The 25304-nt window shown below is 38.3% G+C and overlaps 1 protein-coding gene across 1 annotated transcript in view; it reads right to left on the reverse strand.

The window, feature by feature from the left end:
- Positions 1-1172: 1172 nt before the first annotated feature.
- The window catches only part of NALCN (sodium leak channel, non-selective), a 214350-nt gene continuing 190218 nt past the window's right edge, over positions 1173-25304 (reverse strand). Inside the window, exons 28-43 of the mRNA XM_030234675.2 lie at positions 23852-23972; positions 23661-23759; positions 20161-20254; positions 19523-19629; positions 19046-19120; positions 16149-16268; positions 15087-15155; positions 12745-12893; positions 11951-12044; positions 10980-11112; positions 10345-10460; positions 7938-8095; positions 7162-7312; positions 5384-5533; positions 4611-4728; positions 1173-3359 (exon numbers count right to left, since the gene is read on the reverse strand). Coding sequence (XP_030090535.1) covers positions 3166-3359; positions 4611-4728; positions 5384-5533; positions 7162-7312; positions 7938-8095; positions 10345-10460; positions 10980-11112; positions 11951-12044; positions 12745-12893; positions 15087-15155; positions 16149-16268; positions 19046-19120; positions 19523-19629; positions 20161-20254; positions 23661-23759; positions 23852-23972 — 1948 coding nt within the window. The 3' untranslated portion in view covers positions 1173-3165. The remainder of the gene's footprint in view (positions 3360-4610; positions 4729-5383; positions 5534-7161; positions 7313-7937; positions 8096-10344; positions 10461-10979; positions 11113-11950; positions 12045-12744; positions 12894-15086; positions 15156-16148; positions 16269-19045; positions 19121-19522; positions 19630-20160; positions 20255-23660; positions 23760-23851; positions 23973-25304) is intronic.

The following is a 25304-nucleotide window of genomic DNA, read 5'->3' on the forward strand; positions in this document are numbered from 1 at the left end:
GCTCTTGGCATTTAATCTTCTTTGGCTTCTCAGAAGCTGTGATGCTGGTCTTTGAATGGAGACAATACTTAATGTAATGTTATTTTGAAGATGTTTAAGCCTGATTGCTCCGCATGACTTAAAACAAAGATGGTATTTTCAGGTTGTAAACGCATACTTTATGTTTTCAGTTCTTAATTCAGTTGGATGTCTTCCAAAAGCAGATGGTTTCAGGTTATTAGTTTCTTCATTAAAAAAGTGATTGTCTGAAATCTGACCTGACTTTGTAATGATATTGACATACATCTTTGCTGTGTGTTCTCAGACTTCCCACAAGCAGGTTTTTATTTGAGCACTGACAATATGCACTACTCTTTTTGTCCAACAAAGTCGTGAACACTTTTATAACTTGCTTCCTATGAAACAGATCTTTCGTAGTGGATGAAAAGAAGCCTAAACAACTTCCTTTTTTCATTTGTTTAGGGTGACTCTGCAGGCAGTAATATTCCCTGAGCAATTTTTTGTTTACCTTTGTTTAGGATCTATTCCTAAGGCTTTTCTCTAAGGCTGTCTGGACTCTCTGACTTCCTGACACACTGTTTCCTCTTTGTGTCTCTCCATTGTTGGTGCAATCTCTTTGAACTCCAGTCATTCTTCAACTCTCTTCTCTGCTTTTCACCTTCATGTACAAATGTGCATTGGTTTCTCTGCTGCAGAGTATGACCCTCTTTAGTTATATTGGCCGTGCTGTGCAAGGGAGGTTTTTACCTTTAACTGGTTGCTTCTGTGCCTATGTATATATTACTTTCATATCTTCATAACTTCATTCCACTTCCTATATTTGCAAAAGTAAAATGGCACACGCACCCACCCATCCACACACACATATCCAGGCTCTGAAGCAAAGAAAAGGTGGTTAAATAAAAATAAATAATGAACAGTCCTATTTAGTGCCATCTTTTGACTGAGACCCCTTGTGGCAGTGCTGGTGAGGTCAGTTGCTGGAGTGAAAAAACCAAAGACCCTCAATTGCAAGAGTCTGAAAGCACCTCTACATAAACCTGTACAAACCACAGAGATTGTTACTATGCAGCATTATCATGGATGAGCCACACGGAGCCAATGCAGTTTACAATGAAAACCAGAGGGAGGAATATTGCTTAAAGCAACTCACTTTTATTGACAGTGTACTGTAAGGCAAGGAAAAAATGTTTGCCAGATTTTTTAAAAAGAAGGCTTGCAGCAAGAATGATCTGCCGTTCAATGTATTATTGAACTGTCAAAGATACTCTCTTTTATAAATCCAATATTTGTATTTTTGTTATATGTACAAAAGCTCAACTTAAACAAGCACAAAACAGAACAAAGTAATGAATTTGCATTTGAAGTTTTGTTGATGGTTCATGATCTAGTAAACAAGAGAATGCACATATTCTTTTACTATAGAGTTACAACTGACTAGATTTAAACTTAAATATACCCCAAAACACATAAACTCCCCACAAAATACAGATGAGTTCAATATCATTATTTTAGAAAAAAAAATCTAAACAATGTTTAACCATACACTGGGAAAAAACATTGACAGATGCCAAAAAAGCTGTATTTCATAGTCAAAACTAATTTTGCATTTTTGGTGAAGGCATCTGTGTGTTTCCACTGTTGTATTCTGGTCATTTGAGATTAATATCTTGGCCAGAAAAATTTGCAAAACACTGGCTTTTGTCTGCTTTTGAAAGGATATATTTTTGAAGTGGTGATGTAAATAAACTGTGAGCCTCTTACAAGATCTCACATCAGGCCATGTTGGAGCAAACTATCATTTCCATAGGAAACAATGGTAACAGAAAGGTCCCAGCTCTGCTATAAAACCTAGTCAGGGGCCAAGCAACAAAATCTGCAACCTCTTAGTTCTTCCCTGAGGGAAGGGCACAATTTTACCCCACCTTTTTTGACAGCCTTAGATTCTGGAACTAGCAAACGTGGTTGTGTTTGGTGGCTCTCCTTCCCCACCTCCATATCCATATAGCATTGGCCTTCCACTGGAAAAGCTTTTAGGAAAGCGATAGCTGCTTTTTCACTGGTGATAATGTAGCACTATTGGTGCCTCATAAAACAAGTGAAGGCCAACGTGTCACACATGATGTGCTGGGATAAAAGGGATAAAGGTACTCAGCCACAGAACAGCGCCATGCCTTACATTTGCAGGCCTGTAGCATGAGCAGTAACATGGGTAAGTAAAATTCTACCTATGCAGTCAAAACTGAATGTATTTTTAAAGACATACAATCCTACTTTGTAATTAGAATCCCCAACATGCTAATTTTTACCGCAGACAAGAAGAAAACCTTAAGAGTACACAAGAAAAATGGGACCCAATTAAAAGAAGAATAATGACACCACATATATATGTAACCAGTACAGGCTGAAAATGAAGCATCAACCCATGTTTTTCATGTGAAAGTCTTCTGCTGGATGCTTAAATGCACAGTTTTTAATGTATTTTTTTTCCTTCCCCCCCCCCCACCATTTTCTCTATGAAAATCAAGCTCTTTGCATAATTAACCGTACCTCAAAGACATATACATTTTAAAAGCCAATCCTTCATCTTCTAATTTTAAAATGAGTTATCCTGTATCTTGCATATTTTTAAAAAAGGTCCAGTGAAAGCTTAGAATTGTAATTCAGTAGCTATACTTAGTAAAAATACTTCCCTTGAACATGAAGTCAGTACTGACCTCTTCAGGTCATTTGTGAATAATAAAATTTTTCTAAAGAAATGTTACTAAGTAAGGAAAATACGACGAGAAGAAATACATTACCCCTGTATTGTAAAGTGTTGCCACTTTAAAGTATGGTAAAGGTTGAAAGAAAACACAGAGGTGCATATATCAAATTTCCACTATGGTTTTACAGAACACATGACACCTTTCAATGCTCTGTCTGCCAAAGGCATTATAGTCTTTCTGGCTTTGTTAGTACTGCTATAGTATACAAGTTTCTTAGAGTACAGTTAGTACCTACAGAAGTCAATTCTAACACAGAAGTGTGTGCTACACTTCATATGGCAGGAGGATAAGCGTAAGAGAAAATTTATGACATTGATTTTAAAGAAATCATACATCACAGCATCTTTAATTCTAAGCATAGAAAATCAGATTGTGACTGAAATTACTTAAACACTTCTCAGATATCAAGAAGATCCTCTCCACTCTCATCACTCTCCACAGTTAATTGTCTTGTCCACCATTTCTTGACTTCTGACCCACAGGAAGCAGCATCAGACATGGGATTCATTTTGCATGCAACAGATTTCATAGTTGAACGTCCACCAAAACGGAGGTTGACTGAAGACACTGAATGGCTTATTGGTTTGGGAGCTAGGAAATTAAACAGAAAGTTCTGTATTAGATTAGATATTCTTGAACATTTTTGCTTAGAATTCAGGTATAGAGAACTAGCTAGATTAGGGCACCTTTAAACTAATTTAGTTCAGAGAGGGTAGGGCTTTGTTCTAATTTAATTGTTTGTTTGTCTTCCCAGCTCCAGATGTTCACACTGCTCCCACTAATCTGCTGGCAGAGCAGTTTAACTGAGCAGTGCCTCATTTCCTTCTGCTGGAATAACTGATGCAAAAGATCTCTTCTTATCCAGCTAATTGCAACCTAAATGATTTAGGCAGTACTTACATGAGCTACCCTGCTGGCAAGACAGTGAAAGTAGTAAATGTGAGGAAGGTGGGGTGGGGGTGGGGACATGCTTTTAGGATTGGCAGCTACATCTAGAAAGTGATACTTTACAATGGCCTAGGGGTTGAAACAGGTACAAGTTTCTGGTATGGCACTAAACCACATGTCTAAGTATATAATCCCCACAACTGATCTTAATTATGCTATTCATGATCCTAAATACCTCTCTTTGCTGTACTGGAGGTATACTACTTATAATACAGCTGTATTGTGCATGGAAATTACAATCTTTTTTAGGACCATCCACTGAGGAGTGTTCAAAACTGATACAGACAAGATCAGTGCTAAGAAAGGAAACCCTGGGCTATTCATTCTTTCTCACTTGAAAAACCTGTGCAGTTGACTACAGGAGTATGACTCCTCCTTAGCATATTTCCTCTCACTCTTTCTCTCTTTTCCAACTAAATGTTGATCTTTGTTGGTCAGTGATATTTAAATGGAAATAATGGACTGAAAGCTTTCTGTTAAATTATCCTGTTTCTTGGCCAAGTACACTAAATAGGGTCAATGGTAGTCCACAGAACAGTATTGCTGCCCCTCCTACTTCCACTTAGATATGATTAGGGTCTGAACAGTGGCAGCCTTTGAGGGCAGCACTCTAATTCAGAATAGGACTGATTGATGTAAAAGGTCCTGAGCAAATGTATGAAAAGTAAAAAATGTAACCACTTGTACAGGGTAATGCTTGAGCCCATGTTCCAAACTTTCTGAATTGTGAAGAAAGGAAAAAACTGCTTTATTCCAACAGGCATGAGGACAGGAAAGCCCTGATGAAAGCAGCCAGGAGGGAGAATTGTGAATCATGAAGCCTTTCTTGGCCTCGTTATTGCACAATAGCAATTTTGCAGGTGGGGACTTTTCTGATAAACCTTTCTCACTTACCCGATGGCAAGCGCCATTGTCCAAATTTCCGTTGAGGTTTCCCAGCATCTCCAGGGTCTTGTCTATAGCCACCTCTGTCAGAAAGTGTCGGGCTAAGGAGCTGCTGCTGGCTACTTGTCTGAACAGAGAAAAAAGAGTCTCAGTCATGGCTCCCCTAGGTAACCCTAGGAAGAGATACCTTTCTATTCTGTTTCAAGCTTTATCAATGAATACAAACCAAACATATTGTCACTGGTTAGGGCAGCACGCTTTCTCCTCTTAAATACCTCAGAAAACTACTGCTAACAAACAAAAGCAAAAAGGTCATGTGTGCTCTCAATGTAATTTGTCCTAATGAAGGGTATGAAATTAGCCTACTATAACCATTGTGGAAAGCAGGCCTTATATTGTACCTTCTGTATTTCCTATCCTGCTCAGAGGTCCCAGCATGCCCAGTGTTCTCTCTCAGTGTAAACACGACTTCAGAATGCCTGAACTGGAAAGCTTCACTTCCCCAAGCCTCCACACAGCTCATGCAAGAGCTGAAAGCTGGGAGTGACAGAGTCGTACAGCTGAGTTTGCCCTTTATGGTGATAGCGAGACAGCTAAATATGTTGGGGAATTTCTGCCTCAGAGCATTTGCCTTTGCATCTGATGGCAAAGACTGAAGCAAAACAAGGTATTATTTTTTAATATTTTTTGCAGTTAAAACAATGTTTAAAAGAGAGCAAATAAGAAACATGGAAGTTTTCTGAATTTGCTGTGAGTAGCTGATACTTTTCTGGATAACATACCTCTGGCTGTGCACTGTTATCTTGATTAAGAGCATTCATATCTTCACTTGGCTGTGTTGTCTCAATGCTGGGAGGATTCAGAAACCGGCTCAACTCCTGCTGCTGGCTCTCTCGTAGGCTGTGGATAATGCTGCACGACTGCTGCTGTTTCTATCAAATACAGTATGTGGTGAAGAAAATGTTCTCATTGCTCTGTCACACAATGTTTGATTTTTTTAAAAAAGTATTCCAAATATTTAACTGAACAGTGAGCACCAGCTGTGGATTCCAGGTGCATCAATAAAGATCAATGTATTAGATGTTGCTATTTAAATAAAGTGAATTCTAGCATATTTATAACCTTTAGGGAATAGAGGATGAAATTTATGAACTACGTTAGAAGGAAGGCATGTTGCTCAATTTTTGGTTTAAACCTAGAGTTTAAACACATACAACATTTTGAATTTATCATTTAAAAGTTCTTGCAAAGAAAAAGAAACCAGGAAATTGATAGAGATTCACAGGGAATTACATAGATTGATAGGGAATTACATGAAAGCAATAAAAAAATTCTGATTTTTTTCATGGGCTTTGGAGAGGTCTGCCAATAAAACTGAATAAAATAGCAGTGAAAACCTTAGGACTAAGTATAGACTTACAGTACAAACAGAAAAACAAACCTACTACCATTAGAATGTTACAATCTAATTTTCTTTTAAATTAAAATAAACAGCACTTAGGAAGGGTTTCACTTTCCTGGGTAGTTTTCACAAGATCCCTCTAGGGAGACTTAGAGAATAACAAGAGAATTTAAAAATATATCTTCACTTCCATAATTACATTCAGTTTATAAAAGGTTCATAGAATGTGAAATGATCTGAACCATATTATTAGAGTGAAATGAATAGCATATTTACCTTTACATAGTGTAGTTCAATATCATAATGAAACGAACAACAGAGTTGAACAAACGCAGAACTGAGAGCTGAGATTAAATTTACTGCCATTATTATCACAGAGATGAAATCAAAATGAAACTATGTATTACTGAACACTGAGGTTTCAGCTGGAATGTACATAATATTCAAAATATCCAGCTAAGTATTTGTATAAATTTACAAACACAAGACAGATACCATGATGACAGTTCACTATGGAAAATCTCCTACCACAAGAAGTAATTTTTTATAAAACCAAAAAATATATGTGTCAAAACCTGGAGTCAGACTCATAGTAACTGAAAAATTGGTCATCGATGCAACCAGGTTGTGACTTGGTCCATACACCTGCTTTCCATGTAGACACTCTGCTCATTTGCACACACAGTAACTGTAGTGGCTCACTCAAATGATTTATCTTAATACAGTCTCCATCTGGTGAGTCATCTACAGGTTTCTCATCTGCCAGCAGAGGCAAGGAAATTATACAATTACATTATGTGAGGAAGGATTAGGCCTATAAAGTTCCATCTATTAAATTTTTTTTTTCTTTATTCCTTTGACTTTGGTCTCTGCATTTGCACCTTCCTGTTGTACTGAAAAGACAGATGAAGTTTGGACAGGAATACAGTTTTTCCCTTCAAAAGATGCTTATTTTTGTAGCACTGTAGAATTGCAACAAACAGCTCTATTTTTGTAGAGCTGTAACAAACTTTTTTTTTGCTCAGTTAGCAACTGCTACATACTTCAAATAAGTATTATCATGACTCCAAAGTAAATGAAGCACAGGGACACAGATTCCAGCACTGTTGAGCAGTTCAATTGATGCAACCATTTAGATACTGCTTTAGCTTGACTTACTGCTCTGATTCGCTTTAAGCACTTTTTCAGCCACATTCGTATGGTCTGTTTGGCCACCTCCTCTTCTATGGTATATTCCAGTTGCTCCCTGGCAAGCAGCTCTTCCAGTTGAAGACTTTTTCTGATATCAACAGACCTATATGAAAGCATGCTGGAAGGAAAGCAATTTATTTATTTTTAAATTCTCGTGTCTTTGCATTTTGTAGAGAATCAAAGCTCATACGTAAGACCTTAGTGTGAAAATACATAATTCAGGTGTGCACAGTAAATTCACATTTAAAGCTAAAAAAATTGCTGAGATACTTCTAGAAGAGACTTACTGTACTCAAAACAAAGACCTTATCACCTACATCCAGCTATTCAGTACAGGTGAACTGCTGAACTGTAAGCAATTAGGGCATTTGTGGTGGTTTGGGGTTTTTTCCCCCCAGGTGTTTACGCTTGGATAATGTTCCCATTTCAATGTCATTTCTATCAGGCTCACTGTCATGTTGCTTCACTTGAAGGTACATTTCATTAGTTGGGATACAAGAGGAGCATGTAACTGTAGTTTGTGACAAACCTCCTGCGATGAAAATGTTAAAATTACTTGGAGCTGTTTCCCTAGGACCTGTGTTTGCCATCACAAATATTTTTGTTGGAAAAAAAAGGGAAATATAACTTTTGTAAAACATTTAAAATCACAGTGCCTCTGTGGCTAATGGCTACCTGATAGCCTGGAAAGAAACACAGGCTGTTATATCTGATCTAAAAAGGTGGAGAAAATCTCAGTGTACCTCAGCACGTCATGAAAAGTGACATCACCACCATTGTGGAGCCGCTCCATTTCGTAGCACATGTGCTTGAACAGCAGTTTGTCCTTGTCGAGATCCACCTCCAGCCTGCCTCGCAGAAGCCTCAGCAGGAATTTCACTCGGAAGGTAGGGATCACACCCTGTGTTAAATTGCACAATTGATGGTAAATTATTACTGTGATCTAACTACCAGCTCAGACATTCAACTTGATCACTGAGAGAAAAACTATTTCTCCTAGCATATTTAAGTCACTGTGAACTCATTGCTGAAGAATGTGCACACTCAGGCAGCTCTTCAGCCAATTCACAGAAGTCTTTGTGGTTATTTGACTCATATACAATGACAATCTATGCCGTTCGTTTTGCCAGAATTTTTCAAAATTGCTTGGGGATTTAGTTTCCCCATTTGCATTCATCTGTAATTAGAATCATATTCCCAAAGAGCTGCCTTTGTAAAATGGAAATTAAACTATGGTTTAAACACTCATAGCCATGTCTATAATTTGTTGTAGACCTGTGCCCTTCTCTGTACATCTCTGAATGAGCAGGAGAATGTTGAGAGTTTACTGGCTTCTTAAAGGTTATCTGCTCTAAGAGGCAGCACATCCTGCACTCTTGGTGACAACCACTTCTATCTGTTAAAAAAAATTAAGACTGAGTGTACTTCTCTCTGAAACTGCTGTATTCACAATCTTCAAATATCTTTTGTTCTGCTAAACAAACCTCATCAGAACTATTTTTGCTGTATGGTATTCTGCATCAGAGAGATTCTGTCAGTGCTGGGCACCATGGATTTCTACCCTCATGAATACAGACTGCAGCTTCCCTCTCCAGCACAGCCATGAGCCAACTACAGACAACCAACTACTTTCACCATAATGTTGTTCACATTCAAATCTCAGTGATGTCATGAATCTTTCAGATGATGATTTAATTTGTGTGGGCATTTGAACAGCTCAGTCTCCCAGATGTTATTCTCGTTTCAGAATCACAGAATGCTTGAGGTTGGACAGAAACTCTGGACCTCACCTTATCTCACCCCTCTGCTTAATCAGGATCTCCTAAAGCCAGAATCAGGTCCAGATGGCTTTTGAATATCTCCAAGGATGGAGACTCCACAAACTCCTAGGAAAACTTGTGCCAATGGTCAGTCATCATCACAGTGACAAACAGTTCCCTGATGTTGAGAAGTAGCTTTTGTGTTTCAGGTTGTGCCTGCTGCCTCCAGCCCTGTCACTGGGTAGCCCTGAGCTGAGTCTGGCTCTGTCTTCTTTGCACCCTCCCTGCAGGTATTTACACACATTGATGGGATCCCCTGAGCCTTCTCCAGGCTGAACGGTGCCAGTTTTCTCTGCCTTTCCTCTCATGAGACTGCTCCAATCACCTTTGTGTCCTTTTGCTGGACTCCGGCCAGTATGTCTGTGTCTCTGTGTACAGAAGAACCCAGAACCAAACCAGGATTCCAGCTGTGGCCTCATCAGTGCTGAGCAGAGCAAAAGGAGCTTCTCTGCCTTGGCCTGCAGGCAATACTTTGTCTGATGCTGCCCAGGATACCATTGGCCCTCTTTTCTACAAGGGCAATGGTGGTTCGTGTTCAGCTTGGTGTCCACTGGGGCCCCCAGGTCTTTTACTGCCAAGCTACTCTCCAGCTGGGTGGCCTCAGCATGTACTGTGCCTTGGTTTATTCTTCTCCACATGCAAGACTTTGCAGTTTTCCTTGCTGAACTTCATGAGGCTTCTGAGCCCATTTCTCCAGCCTGTGAGGGTCCCTCTGGATGGCAGCACGACTCTGTGGCATATCAGCCACTCTGCCCATCTTGGTGTCATCAGTGAATGTGCTGGGGGTGCTCTCTGCCACTCTGTCCGTGTCATTAATGAGGATATTGAACAGGACTGGAGACAGTACTGACCCCTGGGGCACACAAGGAGTTCCTGGCCTCCAACTAGAACCTGTCCTGCTGACCCCCACCCTGCCTATGCAGACAGTTTTCAGTCCACTTTATCTCACCCAGCCCAGACTTGCATTGCCTCACCATAAGAATTTTGCAGTGCTGAAATCTCAGCAAAGATCTTCTGAAGATCAGACCCAAAAATGGATATGAATCTGTAGATTACCAAGGGAACTCTCAGGGAGCTGGGAGGAAAGATGCTATTATATTGATCCTATAAATAGGAGTGTTTGTTTGTAAAACTGTTATTATAAGCACTTCACAGAATACAGGTTAATATCTGAAGGTCCATCAAAAACATTAGATCATGCTCACATCTCAAATTTGAACAGTAACTGCTCAGAGAATTTTGTCACACTTTCCCCCCTCATATTCCTTTTCAAGAAAAACTGGAAATTTACTGTAACTCTTCCTATTATCAAGAAATTATTATTTCTTACCTCTCTTTTGTCATCAACCATGTTCCATATTATTTGAAAATGCCTTAGGTCATTATAACTTAAAAGCTGATCTTCTTCAGTTGAGTAAAACAATGAGAAATTCTCAACAATGATAGCTGAAAACCACAAGAAGAAAATACACCCTAAAGAAAGCCTGTAGTTACATTGTAACATCTAATTCTGTTGTGCAAACTCCTCATTAACAAATGCCTGTATGCTAAGACAAGGATTTTGAATGCATAATGTACTGTCTTGACACACCAGTATTCAGCATGCTTTTTAAAAGCTGGATCTTAAACCTGTATCTTAAATGCTGGTGAGATGCCTAATACAACATCTAAGATCAATTAAGTGAATTCCAATGATGTTTGAACAAAAGTTAACTGAAGAAATAAAAGCTTAGAAAACAATGTTCTGTAGAGCAACTCTACAAATAGAAAATATCTCTTTGTTCCAAGAGCTTTCCTTCCCAAACTTCCTGAGATTTAGCATTCCTGTGCCAAAATCATTATGTGCATGCAAGGTAACATTGAAGGTACACAGTAGCCTCATACCTGAACGGCACAGCAGACTCACATCTAACATACTACATGCCAAGATGCACTTTGTTGTTATTAATGTCTATTTTCACTTACCAACAAGCAAATTTAGCATAATGTATGCAATGATGACATAGAAAGAACAGAAATACATAAGAGCACCAGCATAATTTCCACAGTCTGTTTTCCAGTAGGTGCTGTTATCTGGTGTACAAAATGGAGGCTGAACCTTCAAAACAAAAGAAAACAAAGTACAGTAGTAATGATAATGATGATGATGATAATGATGATGATGGTAATAATAATAATAATAATAATAATAATAATAATAATAATAATAATAATAATCTGTTTAATACTATTATTTCTTTAAGGCTTCCCAGTTAGGGAATAATCATGTGGCCATTATTGTGGGCAGGTTGTTTCTCTTCTATTAGAAGACAGAAATCAGGAAAGAAAGAGTTATGACAAAAAAGACTGAGGCATAGATCTTACCACCACACAGAGGGCACATTGTGCATTATGCCATTATACAGGAACAAGCTGGAGCTTTGAAGCTCAGTGATTTTCAAAATGTTTCTTCCCTGCTCATTAATTTTAAAAAGGAGAGGCAAATGATCTTCCTTGCAATGGAAAGCACAGACAAGCATTTACTTGGGCAAAATATCATGATTCAAGGAGGAATTTTGAGGTCATCAATACTATCATTCACATGGAATAAACCAAAGTGCAGGAATCAAAGACAAGGTAAATCTGAAAAGACACCTTGCCCCAGTCACAGCAGAGATAGTGAAAAAGTGACTTACTGCATTTCTGATTTTGAAACCATCTGTTTATTTTTGGTTTTAAATCATCTAATGGCCTAGCTCTATGAAATACTATACTGTGAGTATGAGACTGGAACTGCAATTTGTGCATCACGTTCTGAAGTTTAGTGAACATTATTTTCTTGAAGAGATAAAGGCAAGCCCAGCATTCCTTGTACAAGTTAAGATACTGAAAACAGTTTGAGATGGAAGAGTATCTCTCATTTCTTGTCTACTTATCTCTGGCAGTATTGTAATTACCATGCAGTCATGCATGATTTTGTTCCAGTCTTCTCCAGTAACTATTCTGAAGAGTACAGTAATAGCCTTGCCAGCTGATGAAAAATTTGCATGTCTGTTTTAAAGAAAGAGAGAGAGAAAGATTGAGAGTGAGAGATCATTTCACTTCCCAGAATGAAAATGTTGGCAAGAAAAAAATGTTTCCATTTTCTACTGTTCTTCTATTTTAAACTAAAAATAATTACAGTATTTGAATGAGCCCATTGAATTATTTATTTAATGATTTAAGATACAATAACTGAACTCTAGCTCAGAAGAGGTCTGATTATTTTAGCTCATTTTATCAGAGAACTAAAGAAAACTCAAAGCCAGATCCCATTTCCTGTCTCCATTTCCTTTTGTAAAGCCTGATGATGACCAGGAAATCTCCAGCTAACAGCCAATTCAAAGAACTGCCTCCTTTCTGTATCAGCCTGCTCTATGGATCCTGTTCCTGGGTGATGCCAGTAAGATGCAGTAGGTACACTGTGTTTCAGCATCTTGTGGGCAAGTACAGTACTGCTTGCATCATATTTCAGCTGGCATAACGAAGAACAGCTCTCAGTCTGCTCTGGGTGGTATCAGGTGTCATTTGTTCAATGCACAAGGACTGGAAATATGGCTCAGTGTCTCCTATCAGAAATTCTGTTTAGAGCTCTTCAGCCAGACCTGCAGTTCTGTCTGTTTTTTATCACAGGATAAACTTCTCTAACAGAATGCGATTTCTTCAGGCTGTTTAAAGAACATCCCTGCGAGGTGGGAACTCCATCCTGTACCTGTTAATGTTCTCTCCATATTTCACTGTACCAAACAACACCACTCCAGCAAAAGCATAACAAAGAAGCAGTAAGAACATGCCCACTATGATGAAGAAACTCTTGTACATGCTGACAACCACAGTCAGGAGAAGCATTTTCAGTGTTACCTGGAAAGACAGAGAAAAAGCAATCCATGACAGCATTCAGGAAAGCAAAGATAAAACATAAACATGAGTTCTTGTACTTGCCATTTTGACAACAAATCCTTTAGACACATTCATTAATGGATGAGCTCAGTAAAATGGTACATTATGAATGTGATTTGAACTGTGTGTGCTTTTTACTTGTTACAGACATCAGCATATCTTCCTCATTTACAAGGGCAAGATGTTGCTTCTCAAAAAGTAATATAGGATAATACAGTCTAGAATATTACACTGATGGTACAGCATAACCTTAACTATAATATCCTAGGATCAGTATTCTCCTGAAGTATCAGCATTGGCATTGCATGAACAGTGGTGCAGTAAAATACTTTGGGCTTATCTAAAAGTGATCCTAACTGTTAGACAGAAACCACAGATACTGCTGCCTGCCTAAAGGAATACTTTCACATATAGAGAAGATGATTTCCTTAAGATCAGTACAGCTTCTTTAAACCAGTAATTTCTTATGGGAGATTGTGAAAGACCAAGGACACCTTCCAGAAGCCTTCCAGTACCTAAGTGTGAGTGATAAGAGAGCTGGAGAGGGACTTTTTACAAGAGCATGAAGTGGCAGAACAAGAGTAAGTGACTTTAAGCAGAAAGAGCTGAAAGAGCTGAAAGAGGTGAGGTTTAGGTTTGGTATTGGGAAGAAATTCATTGTGAGGGTGGTGAGGACTAGAACAAGTTGCCCAAACAAGTGGTGGACGCTCCATTCCTGGAAGTGTTCAAGGACAGATTGAATGGGGTTTTGAGTAACTTGGTGTAGTAGCAGGTGTCTCTGCCCATGGTAGGGGGGCTGGAATGAGATGATCTTTAGGATGCCTTCCAACCCAAACCACTCTGTGAGTCTATAACTCGGTGAAGTTGGCCAAAGAACATAAAATGAGAGTATAATTTTGAAAACTTCATAGGCTGTGTGCCTTGATAATAGATATTACTTTTCCATGCATGTATATTTTACATTTTACTCTTGATAAATTTATTGCCCTAGATTGTCCTGACACTTTAAAATACTTTGGTTATGATAAAAAATTCCCTTTAATGGGACTGAGGTTGTTATTTTTCTTTATAATCATGCCAAATTCCAGCTGACCTTTAGTCAGCAAATTGCAGCAGGATGGGTAAATTATTGAAACTGATACAGCTGGTAACATGAAAGTACAAATGACTTGGTTAAAACCTTGAAAAAAACTTTAGAATCAATCAGAAAGCTTTGAAGGAAATCATCTGGTCTGGCTGCATAGGAGAAACAAGGATTTTTCATTTGACTTCCAAAGCTCAACAGGCTCTGTGTAGTCTGATTTAATGAAAACTTTTTATCTTTACTGAACAAACTCTTTGACTTACTGTTCTTAAACTTGGCAACCTAGTACCAGCAGTTTTTTCATCACATTTACTTTAATATGTCAGACTTCATAGAAAATATTTGGATAGTCTAAGAAGTTCTACAGCAAGGGAATGCAGTGTCACCACTTGTTAAATAAATGTGTTTGTTCTCTGCTTATGCTTATTCTGTCAGTCTACTCTCAATTATACCAGAGGAAATCCAAACACAAAAGAAATGTAAACTTGAGAAGTGACTTGCTTTGTCACCATCCCAGTGTTTCCAGAAGAACATCTTGGCCCAAAATTCTTTTTAAATTGAGTATAAATCCTTTATTGTGACAAGACATACACTGTAGAGACAAAAAACAAAGACCTGCACTCTGGAAAAAGAAACTTTTTAAAGAGAGCACTATCATAATAAGATGATGCATTCAACCACCACTACAATAGTCTCGCAGTGAAAATGAAAAAACAGCATGCCCATCACACCTCACTGAAATGGAAAGGGCTGAAAGTAGCACAGTGTATGTTCAGAGTTGGAGAGAGCATTTTTAAAAGCTGTGGTATTGCAGCTGCACTTTTTTTTCCAAAAAACCTCAGCTTTTCCAGTAACCATAGCACTATTATACAATCTACTTCAAATCCTGACATTTTAAATACAGCACGTAAAGTTGCAGACTGCTGTTTAGCTGTTTGAATTTTCTTTTTTTTTTTTTTTTTTGCCTACAAAACAGAGCCTTACAGAATTTGCACGAGAGATGCACAGCATCTAGTCCTTTAATCTATACATGAGCACTGCAGTAATTGTAGTTCCTAATTTATACTTACATGCTTCCCACAAATGGAGAAAAACCTGAAGACAATTACACATGCCCCCATCATGTATGTGTATGCATTCTGGAACACAAACACAGAAGACTTAAAGCATGGTCCCCCAGGAATCTCTTGAACAGATCATGATAACTGATTTTCTAGTACTGTAGGCCAGTCCCCATATAAAATAAGAGAAATCATAACTGATTAGACAATATAAAGAACAAAAACCCAACCTCCCCACATATCACCAAAAACCCTTCAGTCCTCTATTAACCATGTCCATCAGGCCCAGCGTACTTGTCTAGGAAGCTGTTGGATTACAGAAACTCCTCAGGTCTTCCAAGCTATTTAGCAGCAGGGAGAAAATGTGAATGTTAGGGCAAAATGACTAATCACATGAAACAGGTTTTTCTTCAAACAGAACATGGGGCAGACAAAAGAAAATCCTGCAGACATTATAGGGTTCTGACTTTGACAACTTGTGACTGATGACAAGTATCAACCACATCCCTTCTCCTTCCTCTGTAAATAAAGAAACCAGGAGTGTAGTTAAATTTTAAAAATAGTGTGAAATGAAGTGAGAGCTGATTTCCTCCCCTCTCTCCTTGATGTCTTCTTGAATTAAACACTGCCCCTTAACCAAAACCAGTGGTACAGAATCACTGCTGGGTTTGGGAGGGTTTGTATAGTTCAGCAGTTCTGAACCTATGTCTTCTTTCAGTCCTCTGATCCTGTTTGTATTCTGTACCTTGCCTCTTTCTTCCTTCATGCTCATGAAACATCTGTTAACAAGTGCTCTCACTCTCTTCAGTCTCCTTCCTTTTGTCACTTACATCCCTCCTAAAGGCTGGTTTCCTACCACATTTACAGACTCTAACTTGCCTCAGTAAGACAATTTTTGCCCTACATGATTGTACAAGACAATCATTAGCATCAAGCTTAATTTCTTTCAGACATATTTCAGCCTTAGCAAACTCTCAAAGATTTATCTGTATATATATAGCAGCAATCCCCCTGCTGGTGCCTCAAGATAAAATAATTTTTATCACTGGAATTGCATTTTGTGTACCTTACCAGTAGGGCAAAGTGAAGTATGACCCATATAACTCCAAGAGATGTCACCAAGAGGTCATACCGATTTCTCCTGCTTTGCCAGAAGCCAGAAGGTGACATGGCAATAATCTTCATTGTAACCTATGGATAAAAGAATTTGTCACTTGTAATGAAGAAATTATTATTCCTATGAGAATATGAGATCCTCTTACATTCTCCAAAATGTTTGATTGGGTTCATTTTATGAAATAGTTTGAAATAATAAGGGGCAGGTATTACCTCAGTTAAATATTCCCATGTGGACTACCTAGATAATATTAGCTTCCCTTAGGTGGAAGAAAACTGGTAGACAGATGACCAAGACCAAGGGATGAACAGCATTCTGAATTGTCTCTCTGCCTCCATCAAGTATCAAAGACAGGAGTGCAGTTAACCACCTCAGACTGAATGCTTAATGTACAGATTGCTGAGGTGAATGTGGGGTTAAAATAGCTTGAAGTTAAACTAGTCATGTCAATAACATGTAGCTAAAAAAGGTAGCAGTATCCTATCTAGCTAACTGTCTGAAAGTAAGCTAAAATCACATAAAAATGTCTGAACTCAGGAATATAATTGTGTTCTGCAGCACCTACAGCTCAAATTTATTAAAAGCTTTCCTAAATTGCAATTATTTCTTGCTTTAAGGAATATTCTGTACTCAGCACCATCTGTACTCAGCACCATCTGTACTCAGCAGCATGGAAGATAAAAAAGCCAACAGTAAAGGCAGTATATTTGACAGTGTACCTGGTAAAAGACAGCTTCCAAAGTGCTTGACATTTACAATTTAGGTAACAGGAATGCAGATGAGAAGCTCAAGAATAGATACTAATAGTTACAGTAATAGACACATCAGGTAATGGATGCCAAAGTAGAGTGCTGTATGTAGAGGGAACACTTAAGAGTTTCTCACACACAAGTCGTATTAAATCTTAGAACAGTTATGAGTTACTGTATAAAGGCTTTAAATGTCAGGCATTCATTATGTTATTTTTTTCTATCCCACCTTGCAACCCTGCCATTTAACATTTCTGAAAACAAAACCAAACATAAGAGGACACTAGCTTAAGGTAAAAGGCTGATTTTCCAGTTAGCTTTTTGCCTCATAATGTTTTCTGAAGCCTGACTACAAAGTAAACAATATGGTCTCTGAATCTCTAATTACCATTTGAGTTACTAAGGTATCTTGCCTTCAGTTACATGAGATGCCCTAGAGAATTGAAGAGGGATGGATGGGTCTGGCAGGGGTGACTTAAGACCTGAAAATGTCCCTGGCCTTCTGGAGTGGCTAGTGGAGGTAACTGAATCTCACCATTTATCTCCCTCAATCACAGTAACAGCTTAAACACACACCTCACATATAGAATTTAAACACCCAGCTTCAGGTGTCCATAATCTTGAACTGAATACCACACCATGGAAATAAAAAATCACATCTCCCTTTACTCTGTCATGATCAGTGTGGTAACAAAAGTGAGATCTTCAAATTCTTCCTATTTTCTATACCATATATATATGATGTGAGCAGTAGAGGTTTAAAGCTGAATCAGGAGTTGTTAGATTGGACACAGGGCTATCAGCTATGCAGAAAGCAGACTCTGTGACCAGACTATGCTGCATTAAGGAAGATCTTGAGCAGGAAGCTGCTTCCTCTCTCCATAAATTGTGTGCACTCACAGTGTGATAGCTTGCCTGTTGAGACAGTCAACAAATTTTTCCTGGCTCTGACAAAGTTCCTTTGAAATTTTAGAAGTGTATTTGTTTCCCCTGGTAGTATAAGAGAAAAAAGTATTTCCAAAGACATAGTTACTAGGTAAATTAAAACCTGCCTGTGTATGACAGAAATAAAACTTTTCTGTGTTTGCTCAGTCTCTCTAGAGATATTGATTTCTCCTGGGTAGGGAAAAAAGAAGCAACAACATGGACATACTCTAGCTACAGCTGCTACAAGGTATTCACTTCATTTTTTATTCATCACTACTGGCAAAACCTATCAATGGAACATAGGAACTGTCAGATTGGATTAGAGCAGTGGGAAACATAGTCTTCTATCCTGTTTCTGATAGTGGTCAGTATCAGCTATTCAGAGGGGACTGACAAGAAAAGTAGTCAACCAAAAACTTATAAAGAATTATGTACTATCCTAACCACAGAGTAAGCATCTTCTTTAACCTTAAATGGATATCCTTATACATTAAAAAATTATATGTTTTCCAAAATGTGTTTGAACCATTAGATTCCAGTCTTATGAAAATAGGCTAAATACACATTGCAGAGTTTTTAAGAACAATATTCTCATAGATAGAAAACTGCTACCACACTGGAGCCAGACTGGTGCAGCTAAAGATGGACAATACTAGAGAGTAGCTTATAAAATACGGGACAATACTGGAGCTGGAGAGTAGCTTATAAAAAAGATATTAAAATGAAGTATGATATTTAAACCAAAACAAAGCTGAGAGAGGTTTGATTTTGTTACAGGTACAGAATAGTGGGGATTAACACACGAGGCGAAACATGAACGGATGAAGCAGAACTTCTGTGAGGCAACACAGACCTTTTGTTGTATGGAGGGGATGTAATATGAGATGTTCTACAAGAAAAGAGTTCATTGGGGTCACCAAAGCACACTGTTAAATACTCAGCCTTGAAGATATTCAAAAAGACACAAAGCTCAAGGTGTAGAGAAGTATGACTATAACACATTGTAAGTTTCTTCTTACACTACATTTTTAAAGACAAGTGAAATGGAGAACCTTGAATGTACGCATTCAGAAATAAACACCCTAGTGAAGAATGAGAAACATCCCTAAAAACAAAATGAAATATATACATACAAGTCTTAATCTCAAAAAAGTAAAAAAAATATATTACTTTACCTCAAGGACAAAAATGAAGGTGAAAACAACAGACATTGTTGCTAAAGGCACAGTCACTGGATCTGCAGCATCCCACTGAAAAGTAAGCATAATCCATTAATAGAAGAAGAGCTGTTAAACAGAATAAATGCCTCTTCATTGCCTTAACTTTTCTTAAGGGTTTTGTAAATGAATGAATTTCACTTTAAAATATACTCAGAAAGGAGTGTCATTTTGGTGTACTCTTCTCTCTCAGACTTACACCTTAACTAGAAATTATAAATAGTGGACCAGACTACAAAAAGGCAGAAATTGACTGAGCTCCACAAGTTACAATTAATCTACAGTGATCTATGCCAGCTGAGACTGCTGTATCTAGAAATCCCATTTCCTTCCATTCATCACACTAATGGCTCAATTGATCATTAATTTGTGTTAGGAAATGTGCAAACACATGCTGTACTACTGTAATGAAGTGCTTAAAAGAAACACAATTACCTTAACTGATAACAACACAGACTGGGCCAGAACAAGTACAGCAATAGTTCTCTTAAAAAATGGATGCTGAGTTATATCATACATCTTTGCTCTAAAGCCATCGTTATCTGAAAAAGAAAGAGTTTTAGGAGGAGAGTTAAAAAACACATAACATCCCCCCCTATTTCTTGACATATTTTCCATGTTCATTAGAGGCAAAATAATCCTTTCCCATTTTCAAAATACATTTCTAATTTTCTGCCACAATTTTCCATATCAAATAGGGCTTCTGAACATATAATTTCAAATACTGAACACCAGTGTTGCATGAAAGCTTTGGTACTTTTAGGGCAAGTGCATCATTCAACTGCTGTCAGGTTAATACATTCCATTCATATCATTACAGACAACTGCAAATATTTTTCATTTAGAAAATAAATTTTTCATTAAGGCTTATCCTAAAACCATCGAAGCACAACCTTTTTAGGGTTGATTTTAATAGCCTTATGGAGAGATCTGTAGTTGGAGCCTGTTTCCACATTAACTTATGCACAACCTCCTAGTGGCCTCACGATTACAGTTTTAATTTGAATTGCAGACTCCTGGGGAATTATGAACACTAGGGCTCAACATGAATAAAATCAAAATATCTTTGATACCCGGACGAGGTGGGAGATGAAGAGGTTGTGCTATCTTCAGTCTGCTTTTCAGATCTTCCCATCGTCTCTGATCTACAGTCAGTAAAGCTGTCCCCTTAATAAACAAAGAGAAGCATATAAAGCTTTTGTCATTTAACAGCACTGCAACATGAAAACAACATTCTCTTTGGTGCCTGAAATATAGTTACATACACTTAAATAACACACTGCTTGGGGAAAGGAGTCTGAAGTATCAGCTGTTACCCAAGAGGATTTCTGGATGCATTAGCTGTGAGTTTCTGGGACTCAACTCAGCAGGCATAGTTGCTGTTCTTTGTGGCAGCAGCCCATTGTGGGCAATGAAACACTGCAGGAGGTCTTCCATTTGACTGAATGTCATTTGCCAGGAAGCAAAGTGGTGGATTTTGCCTGGACTTTGCAGCAGAAAGTCCGTGACTTACTAGTGCCACTAGTTTCTTCAGGGAAGGAGCCCTCCAGGAGACCACTGCTGGTCTCCACAGCTCTTCTGCTTGGGGTGTAATTGAAATAAAATAATAGAATGCTATGAACCTACAAGAGCTCTCCACAGAGGAAGCACAAAGAGAGGTGAAGACACAACTTTAGGGTGGATGGTTGCAGCTGGTAATGTGTATAAATGTTCACATAACAGAGCAAACTTCAAAGAGAATTGAATGTTATCTAAAATGACCTTCAAAATGAGTTCCTTATCAGTTTAGAGAACTGTAAAATCTCACAGAAGGATTCTAGAGTTACAAAAACTAAGGAGACCTTTTAAGGTAAATGTCAAAATTCTGTCTCCCAGACACTTGGCTCCTGTCCCTGTCAGAAAGGAGCCACACTGAGTTGGGTGAGGGCGAGCATGTTCTTCGCCCTTACCTGGGCATTGGCTTGTGTAGATGCTGGAACTGTGGCTGGCTGTGCAACTGATAAGGTCAGGATTTCTCCCTCTTAGTGAACATGATCTCTTTATGGAGCTGTGTCCCTAGATGGTACCCTGGGAAGAGGTGCCTTCCAACACAATGTGGACAAAGTGAAGATGTAAAGATGCTGACTACTCCTGCCAGGCCCAAATGGCACCATTCAGAAACACTTAGATAAAAGGCAACACATTCACCCCAAGGAGCGTGTCTGCTTTATATTCTTGGAGAGTCTTCACTGCAAACAAGACCAAAGGTGGCAAAAAAGTGGACTTTTGTAAAATCTAGTGGTGCCAAATTGCTTTGTTGCTCAGAAACTCTCAATTCCACAAGCAGGATCATCAAAAGGGAACTGCAGAGCAGAGCACTGTGAGCAGGGCTAGGGCTGGAGGAGCTGGACTTGCATTTGGGCTTCAGCTCAAAGTGCCAGCTAATACCTGAGTTGTTCACATCTTCACTGCTGCTTGAACTGCTGGCACTCAGGAGCTGTGACAAGTGATAGCTGGGGACTGAAATGGGGTTGGGGGTTGGAATAATTTGGGCTATTGCCATGTCACTGGGACAACCAAGGACAGAGCACAGAACTTGCTGTGGTACTTCCCAGTCCAACGTTTCCACACTTGCAGTACCAACAACTCATACGAAAAACTAGGGAACATCTGAAATGATTACAAATGTTTCTTTTTAGAAAATTGTTCTCATGTAAAATAATTTGTTCAGTAATTGCCTAACTCTGACCCTCATCAACAACTCCTGTAATTGTTCTACCTGTATGTCGGCCATGAATTTTCTAAAGAAAATATCTACTTGAAACACTAATACATTGGTTAAGTAACTAGATTTAAGAAATTATGACTGAACCTCACATTGTAGATTGTTTTGCTCTCTACTTTCTGGGCTAGTTGCCAGCCGTCTCTCTACATATTTTTTAGTTTCTGGACATTTTTTCACTCTACTTAAATATTAATTGGGCTGAAACTCTTGCCCATTTAATTAACATTAATATTTTCAACTCAAATCTGAAAACATTTTATTTTCACTATAGTAAATACATCAAAAGTAACAAGTAGTCAAGGAAAAATAAAGAAAAACAAACATTACATGCCACTGCTGGTTACTAAGAAACAACTGAAGAAACTGAACCAGAAGACATAAAAGATTTATACTTTAAATATCATGTGAATTCTATAGAAATATATTGTTCAGTGTAATTTACAGGGAACTGTTACTGGTGAGCAAGGACAAAAAGCATAAAGCTTCTTGTGTGTGTGTGTATGGAAAAATTTGAAGGAAAAGTAATATTGCACAGATGAACAAAAAGTGACAAAAGCATCTATAAAAATCCAGTGGAGTTCTCATACTGCAGAAATTTCAGTTTTGTTAATTCACTGTCCAAATTAAGTGAATAAGAAAAGAAATTATTCATACATTGCTCCTTGTTCTCTAGAGCAGATATATTTTAACAGGAATGACTGCACTTCATCTTATCAAAATTACACTGATGTTATGCAAACATAAAAATACCTTCAAAACTGTAGAGATTTTAGGCTATTTATTTGGCTCACAACATGCTTGACCCCACTTCATGATGCCTTGCTTGCCCACAGTAACGTGCTGCTCGGCTCCCTTCCGGAAGGAGTCAAGTGGTTTCCCTGATGGACAAACTCAATGGTTGTGTTTGCTACTGGGCTCAGGCCAGGGCCAGAGCCAGGACCCAGCTCCAGAACAAGCACACCGGGCTATCACATATCTCCATGCCTCATAGCATGTAATCATCCTTTCCCTTCAGAGCCACGAGTGGTAAAAATATCATATCTCATTATTTTTGTGACTTTAAACTGAAAGAGGACAAAAATTATTAATTTTGTGGTGCCTCAGAGGCACCACAAGAGGTTGAGAAAAACCCCTCAGATTAAAGGTTGTGAAGCGTGAGTACAGCAGTCCCATCCAGAGGATTCTACCTTTTAACAAATGTAGACATGAGAGCTGCTCTGAAACAATTCCCTTGAGGGCAGGTTTTTCTACTTTTCTGGGTAATCCAAAAAGCCCATGTGAACTTGCCTAGAACACTAGCTACCTTTTTAGTTGAGTGATGGACAATTATTTTTACAATGTACTCTGCAGTTTGAAAGAAAAAGCCACACAGCTTTACCTTGGATCTGAAATACTGCAATGGCAGGGTTCTTAAGAGACTGCTTCATTGCAACACAGGCAAGGATAACACATCTTTTTTTTTGTCACCACATGTACACCTACATCAAACTAAGCAGCATCTGTAAATACATAGTGCTTTATGTCCAATCTCCATCTAGCAGCACAGCTGCACTAGAAATAAACTCCTACAGCTTTGATAGAGTGTGTGATGGATTGCTGTCACCACAGGCTTTGATCTTGTAGCAAGTATGGATCAGGTGTATCTGAAGCTATACCATATTTGCAGTCTTGCAAAATGTAAGATTGGTAAGCCAGTACTAAAGGCAGCTTACCAGTAACGTAGACATTGTAATACAGTTTCAGGTTTCTCAGAGCCAGTTCTACACTCAATAAACCCTCTCACTCAGAACAAACTACCTCACTTAATACCTTGTTTTCATTAAAATTAGCGATGACAACTCCAACAAAAAGGGTCAGTCCAATCATGCAGCCAAGGAATACAAAAACATGGATGTAGATTCCATGGATCTGAATAGAAAGAAATAAGATTAATAGTTAAAAAAAAGAAGACCCCGTAGTTATTTGTTGCAGAATTCAAAGAGTCTGATGTGTTTCCTTACCGGCCCAACACGATGAATAATAACATCTCTGACTTCCACCCAGCCTTTTAATGACAGAACTTCAAATAGTGCCAGCATTGCATTGCCCACATTATCAAAATTAAAATTCCGAGGATTTGCCCTGAAATGCAGTACACAAATAGGTGTAACCAGCAGTAAAGCTGTTCTATTTGTTACCTTGATTCTTCATAGTCTAACATTTAAATACTTTGTAAAGTTGGGATGAAAGCCTCTGAAACGTATCAAAGCTCCACATCAGGAATAAGAAAACAATAACAACAGCAATAAATATGTAAACATAATTTTTTAAATCTCTATATATGTTTTATTTTCTTACTCAGAATCTGACTCACAGCAATAAAACTTATTACATGTTCAAGGCCAGGCTGGATGGGGCTTTGAGCAATGTGGTGCAGTGTGAGGTGCCCCTGCTCATGGTAAGATTCCTTCCAACCCAAAACATTCTATGACTCTATGTTGCTGCATTTTAAAGCTTTTGCCAATGGCATAAGAAAAAACATCATTCATGGAAAAAAATGATCTGATAGCAGATTCTAAAATAAATTTACCTGCAGGAAATAATTCTCTAACCCACAAAAAAGATTTGGACTCCGTGGTCAGTGAGATTGTTTAGAAAATGCTGTTCCCTATTTCATTATCATGAGGAACTGATAGCATGAAGCAAAACTTAAAAAAGTATATGAGAGGACATCAGACCTTCATGGCTTTCCTATGCCATGTGCTCTGATCTTTTTTATCAGTTGAGATTCAAGAGAATGTTTACAGCTGAACATTAAAAGTACTCTCTTTGGGCTAGGTTAGCATGTTGCTCCGTCTCTACAATCCAAGCCAGATAATCCAAGGAGCCATATGACTTTTCAATAGTTTATAAGGTAAATAGTTGTGTTCCAGAAGAGTTACTCAGTGTTTGGTGCTTCTTGAATCCAATCATTCAGTGAAAAGAGAGCTCTCAGATGTAGATACTTCTTTTTAATGCAGTCCTTATACTGACATCTGGCTCTTGAAAATCTGGCCTGACAGCCAACAAGTGGTAAAACATTTTTCTGCAATAACAAAACATTCCCCAAAGTTTACAGTTTTGCTGATTAAGACAGTTTTTTGCTTATTTCTTGACCAAGCAGAACAGGATTGGATTTGCTTACTCAAGGAAGAATTTCTCTGAAGCATACAGAAACCAAGACTTCTGCAGATGTCAGAGTTTTACTGACTGTTCAAATCACAGTACACTATTTCTTTAGGCTAGGGTGGCTCTGCATCTACCACTGCTGGTACATTCTTTATCCACCCACATGGCCAATCGAAATAATTGTGGCTCTTAAGCTGATTTTGCAAAATGCCAACAAAATGAAAACGGTAAACAACTAAAAAGAGTGAGTTTTACCTGTTCAGGAAATATTAAATGTATTAGAATACAAATTAAAAAACATCCATT

The sequence above is a fragment of the Serinus canaria genome, chromosome 1, assembly GCF_022539315.1.
Source record: "Serinus canaria isolate serCan28SL12 chromosome 1, serCan2020, whole genome shotgun sequence".
Taxonomy (NCBI): domain Eukaryota; kingdom Metazoa; phylum Chordata; class Aves; order Passeriformes; family Fringillidae; genus Serinus; species Serinus canaria.